At 51.8% G+C, this 5,996-nt stretch overlaps 1 protein-coding gene across 1 annotated transcript; it reads left to right on the top strand.

Moving 5' to 3' along the window:
• Positions 1–2,508: 2,508 nt before the first annotated feature.
• LOC119324111 lies at positions 2,509–5,158 on the top strand. Its single transcript, XM_037597859.1, has 3 exons — positions 2,509–4,496; positions 4,602–4,743; positions 4,975–5,158. Exon 1 carries the CDS (start codon positions 2,600–2,602, stop codon positions 4,244–4,246), a length of 1,647 nt encoding a protein of 548 aa, XP_037453756.1. The 5' UTR covers positions 2,509–2,599; the 3' UTR covers positions 4,247–4,496; positions 4,602–4,743; positions 4,975–5,158.
• The last annotated feature ends 838 nt before the right edge of the window (positions 5,159–5,996 follow it).

Here is a 5,996-nt window from a genome sequence, read left to right as displayed (position 1 = left end):
CTGTCCTCCAGCTCGCCGTTTCTCGCGGCTGGCCCGTTCACCAGATGGATGTCTCCAACGCCTTCCTCCACGGCCATCTTGAGGAGTAGGTGTTTTGTGAGCAACCCACCGGTTTCGTCGACGCCTCATTCCCCGGCCATGTGTGCCTGTTGTCGCGCTCTCTTTACGGGCTCAAGCAGGCACCCCGCGCCTGGTACCAGCGGATCGCCGAGTTTCTTCAGACACTGGGCTTCAGCGTCACTCGCTCGGACGCCTCACTGTTTGTCTATCGCCACGGTGACACGACTGCATATTTGCTGCTTTACGTCGATGACATCATCCTGACAGCCTCCTCCGCAGCCATTCTTCAGCAGATTACTCTCCGGCTGCGTGACGAGTTCGCTATCAAGGACCTGGGTGCTCTCCATTATTTCCTTGGCATTGAGGTCATTCGGCGTCCGGACGGTTTCTTTCTTCATCAACAGAAGTATGCCCATGAGCTTTTTGAGCGCGCTGGCATGCTCAACTGCCATCCGGTTGCTACTCCTGTTGACACGAAGGCCAAGGTTTCTGCTCTTGCGGGTTCGCCTGCGTCGGATGCTCCGTTCTACCGGTCTATTGTCGGCGCCCTTCAGTACTTGACTCTCACCAGACCGGATCTTCAGTATGCTGTCCAGCAGGTGTGTCTCCACATGCACGCCCCTCGTGACTCTCACTGGACTCTCGTGAAGCGGATCCTTCGCTACATCCGCGACACGATGTCCCTTGGGTTGACACTCACGGCGTCCACTTCTCTGGAGATGGTGGTTTACTCCGATGCAGACTGGGCCGGCTGCCCCGACACTCGTCGGTCCACCTCTGGCTACTGCGTCTACCTCGGTCCTTCCCTCGTCTCGTGGTCGTCCAAGTGACAACCCACGGTTTCGCGCTCTAGCGCGAAGGCTGAGTACCGAGCTGTGGCCAACGCTGTTGCCGAGTGCACCTGGCTTCGACAGTTACTTCAGGAGCTACATCACGATGTCTCCCAGGCTACGGTTGTCAACTGCGACAACGTCTCTGCGGTGTACCTCTCCGCCAACCCCGTTCATCATCGCCGGACAAAACACATCGAGCTGGACATTCACTTTGTGCGCGAGCAGGTGGCTCTTGGACGCATGCGGGTTCTCCATGTGCCGACTGCTCAGCAGTTCGCTGATGTGATGACGAAGGGACTACCGACTTCCATCTTTGAGGAGTTTCGTTCCAGTCTCTGCGTCACTGGCGCCGCTTCGACTGCGGGGGGGTGTTGAGTATATTGTGTACGTGTATATGTGTGTGTAGGGCCCACCTCCTGGTTTTCCTTGTATAGTTGAGGTTGTGGCCCACCTCTGTACTTATATATACGTGCCTGGTGCACCGATCAATACATTGCGATTGCACAGCCATAACTTGTCCTTCTACACCACCGACCATAATTTGCTTAATGTCCGTTGCACCACCTTCAGAGGAAATGGCATCCACAGCAGTATAATCCCACCCGTTGCCATCCCGGTTCAATAAATCTGCCACTCGAGTAATGCCCTGGATGAACTCTTGGCCTAGTGGCCGCAAGGACCCCTTCTGGGGAATCCAGTTATCATGGTGAATGAGGATTTTTGTGCCATCACCTACTCGCCACACCAGACCTTCCTTCACCAAGCCACGACCATGCAGAATACTCCGGAAAGTAAAGGAACCATTCGAAGGGCAAGTAGCTTGCATAATCGAAGAATCCTAAAAATACCGAGTCTGGAGAACCCTTGCTGCCAAGGAGTCAGGAACTTGTAGGATCCTCCAGGCTTGCTTCGCTAACAGAGCCTGGTTGAATGCTTCATAATTTCTGAAACCCATTCCACCTTCCCTCTTTGACAAGCACATTTTATCCCAAGCTATCCAATGCACTTTGTTACCACCATGAATTGAACCCCACCAAAAGTTTGAAGAGACAGAAGTCAGGTTCCGACACATTTTCTTAGAGAGTTGAAAACAACTCATGGTGAATGTTGGAGTAGCTTGTAATCCCGATTTAGCAAGGACCTCTTTAGCCGCCTTCGAGAGCCCCTGCCCCTTCCAGCCCAGCACTTTGTCATGTGAGCTTTCCTTGACATGTTTAAAGGTACCATCCTTCGATCTACCAACCACCATGGAAAGCCCCAAATATTTCTCACTGAGAGCTAAGGAGTTAATGCCAATACTACCTTTTAGCATATTCTTGTTAACCTCAGTGCTACCCTTTTCAAAAAAGATAGATGACTTTTGCAAATTAACCCTTTGCCCAGATGCATGCTCATACACTTGTGTTTTCTGATAACCTAGCCTTCAATATAGTGATTTTTGTAATTAACTCTTTCCATGAAGTCAATGTGAGGTGGGACGAGACGTCCTCGACGATGCCAAATAGATTCGCCTAAAGGACATACTTATAGTGTCAAAAAAATGTCTTATATGAGACGGGAAGTAGATAAAGTCGCCAAAGTTCAAAATGAAAATGAAAACGTTGGAAAAGCGCAAAAGCAAATCGCCTCGGCCTCTCTCCACCCGTTGGCCACAGGAACTGTTACCCAACCTTATCTCGCAGCTCGCGCCACCGCCGTCCACCGCCATGCCGCTCCTCCCGCCGGCGGCGCCGCCGCTGCCGCTCTCCTCTCACCGCCTGGGCCTCCCCTTTCTCACACTCCCCTCGCCCGCCGGCCGCCCCCTCCGCCGCGGGGACCTCGCCATCCGCATGGGCGGCGGGCCGCGCACGTTCCCGGGCGGCGTCTCCAAGTGGCAGTGGAAGCGCATGCAGGCCCGGAAGGCGAAGCAGCTCCTCAAGGCCCGCCTCGCCCGCGAGCGCCAACTCTACGAGATGCGCAAGCGCGCCGAGCTCCGCGACGCCGTCGTCCACCTCGAGCGGCCCTGGGACCCCGACTCGGCCCCCGTCTCCGCCGCCGCGCTGGCGCCCAACCTCCTCTCCGTCGCCGCCGACGACCAGCTCAGGGGCCTCGCCGACCGCTTCCACCGCCCCGGCGGCGTCGACCTCTGGAACGACCGCGACGGGCCCCAGGTCTTCGCGTCCCCGGACACGGGCTTGGCCTCCGCGCGCTTCTTCCCCAGGGACGCCGTCCACAGCGTCCAGCCCTACGCCCGCCTCGGCGCCGGCGCCAGAGCCGAGGGCGCGCAAGGTGTTCGGCAGAATGACGCTGTGGAGGACGCTGTGGAGGACGCGTATGGTTACAGCGAGCCTGCGGTCCAGCTGATGGAAAGAGATGGGATGTGGGAGCCGGTGATTGCTTTGGAAGGTGGAGATGGTAACAATTCGAGCCACAGGAGTTGGACTCATGATGATGATGATGCTATTTCTGATTCAGACGACGAAGAGGATGTTGATTTTGGACACCAACGACAGGCAATGGTAAGACGAGATGGAAGAAGGGATGGTGAAACTGCAAGCACTATGCGTGTTGGAAGCGAGAGGGGCAGGCATTGGAGAGGTCATGGTTCCTTTTCAGATTCAGAAAGCAGAAGAAAAGGTCATCCTGATCAAAGATGGTCAGACAGAAGTAGTGGGAGTAGAAGGAAACCTCCCGACGCAAGATGGAAGCCTTGGAACGGCGAGGGAGGTAACGCCATTGGGAAGGACCGAACAGGTGGCGGTTCTTTCTCGGACTCAGAGGTGAGCCGCCGTGGTTCTGAGCCAAAATCAAGGGCAAGGAATAGAGAGGACACAATGGACGCCGTGGTGAAGTGGAAACTCTCGTACGATAGCCATGGCAATGTGGTAAGAAAGGTTCGCGTTGGTGGTGAATTTGATTCAAATTCAGACAGTGGAAGGGGCGACAAAGTGGAACCAAAATGGGGAGCCCCGAATAGGTCTAGTCCAAGTGAGAACCGAAGAGGTCGAGCAGGGCTGAAATATAGGCCTAATGCCAAAAGTGGCGAAAGGCCAGGAGGATACACGAGGGGTCACAATGGTGATGAAAGGGATCAATTTGGTAACGGCTTTGCCTCGGACTTGGAGGAGCCGACATGGAACCCAAGAAAAAAGAACGAAGCTAGGAACAGCAATGGCAGCAGAGAGTACAACAGTGATATGAAAAGTAGATTCAGGAGCGGTGGAAGCGGGGCTGCAAGACGGATAGACAGTACTCGTCCTGTGATGAACGCCGACAGAGAAGATGGAAGAGGGCGGCGGTCGAGGGGAGATGGATACTCGCTACGACCAACATCGGAATTGCACAGCTCGATGGACCGGAATGGGGGACGGTAGTTCAGAGGAGACGGATACTCGCTCCAACCAAAATCAGAACTTAGATAAGATGTACTGTATGTTAAGAGTAAAGCTAATGTAGTCTGTGTGTGTGCTAACTACTGTATGACCAGACGTTCAAATATAACATACTTGTACTGAGGATTTGCTTCGTTCAGCTCGTGTGATTTGCTATTCTCGCTGAGTGAGTGTCTATCAAAGAATGCCAGGAACTTGTCCATACTACATCTCCAGTTTTTTTTGCCAAATGGTAAATTAACTTCTACGCACCACATGAATATCCTTCTGCAACTACACATTATATGTTCTTCCCTACTAATTTTATCTGGCTATCGTGTTCTTCTTCTTGCTGCAGATTTGGGTTCAGCCGGAACATCCGAAGCAGCTCACAGCTATATTCAGAAACCTGATGAATGTGTATCTATCTGATATCTTTTCTGAGTCCAATGAGGACCATGTTTATCCTTGAAGCTGTAGCATCCCTGCAGAATTTTGGAGTATGGCATGTTGCTTTCTCTTCTTTCAATTTATTCAGAGGCTGTGACTCATTCTAGTATGGCATGTTTCCAAAATATTCGGCATCAACAACATACCATACTGCATCTCCAGTTTTTCTGCCAAATGTTAAGTTAACTTGCACGCACCACATGAATTTCTTCTGCATTTACACATCATATGTTCTTCCCTACTAATTTTATCTGCCCATCGTGTTTTTCTTCTTGCTGCAGATATGGATTTAGCCGGAACAGCCGAAGCAGCTCACTGCTATATTCAGAAACTTGCTGAATGTGTATCTTTCCTGTGTGATCTGATCTGGACCCAGTTTACCCTTGAAACTGCACTGTCCCTGTAGAATTTTGGATTATGGCTTGTTACCTTCTCTTCTTTTAATTTATTCAGAATTTCAGAGGCTGTGACTTATTCTAGTATGTCCTGTTTCCAAAATATTCAGACATCAACAACATACCAGGAAGTTGATCTGATTTTAATCACTCAGCAAACTCTAATCTATCACAGTTATTAGAAGTAGTGCTGTAATTTCATATGAATCCTATAAGAATAATCACGTGTTGTATTTTACCTAAGATTTACTCCCTCTGTCCCTCTGTTTTCGAGTCGAGCGACTAGTCGCGACTAGTCGTCGACTAGTCGACGAGTCGCAAGAGCAGGAGCGCCTCGGGCTGGCGACTCGACTCCTCGCATGAGTCGAGCGACTCGAGCGACTAGTCTCGACTAGTCACGACTAGTCGCCAGAAGTGAGTCGAACGACTCAGTTATTTTGGGCCCCCAACAGTTTTTTGGCCCATCAGCCCATCCCAGCACTGGAAATATATAGATCGATCCATCACCCGTCACCCTGACCTAACCCTTTCCCTCGCGGCTGCCTTCACTCCTCCCCTGTGCTCCTCCCCTTCCTCCTTTGGTTGCTGCTGCTGCTGTGCTCCTCCACTCCTCCCCTGTGCTCCTCCCCTACTGCTTAACTCACGTCGACTCGTCGCCATGTCGACTCATCGACCGTGAGTCTAGACTAGTCACGACTAGTCTAGAATCGCTCCCCCCGAGCGACTCGTCGACTCGAAAACATTGCTCTGTCCGGAAATACTTGTCGCACAAATAGATAAAATTAGATGTATCTAGAACAGAAATACGTCTAGATACATCCATTTTCCCGACAAGTATTTCCGGACGGAGGGAGTAGTTCATTGCTAATTCCTCCAAACACTCTACAGGGTCCTAAACCTATATTTGA

This window comes from Triticum dicoccoides, chromosome 6B (genome assembly GCF_002162155.2).
Source record: "Triticum dicoccoides isolate Atlit2015 ecotype Zavitan chromosome 6B, WEW_v2.0, whole genome shotgun sequence".
Classification (NCBI taxonomy): domain Eukaryota; kingdom Viridiplantae; phylum Streptophyta; class Magnoliopsida; order Poales; family Poaceae; genus Triticum; species Triticum dicoccoides.
Note: the sequence above shows the minus strand (reverse complement) of the source record. Positions and strands in the feature narration are given on the sequence as shown.

Coding starts and splice junctions, on each gene's coding strand:
- LOC119324111 (XM_037597859.1), top strand. CDS start 2,600: ATGCCGCTCCTCCCGCCGGCGGCGCCGCCGCTGCCGCTCTCCTCTCAC.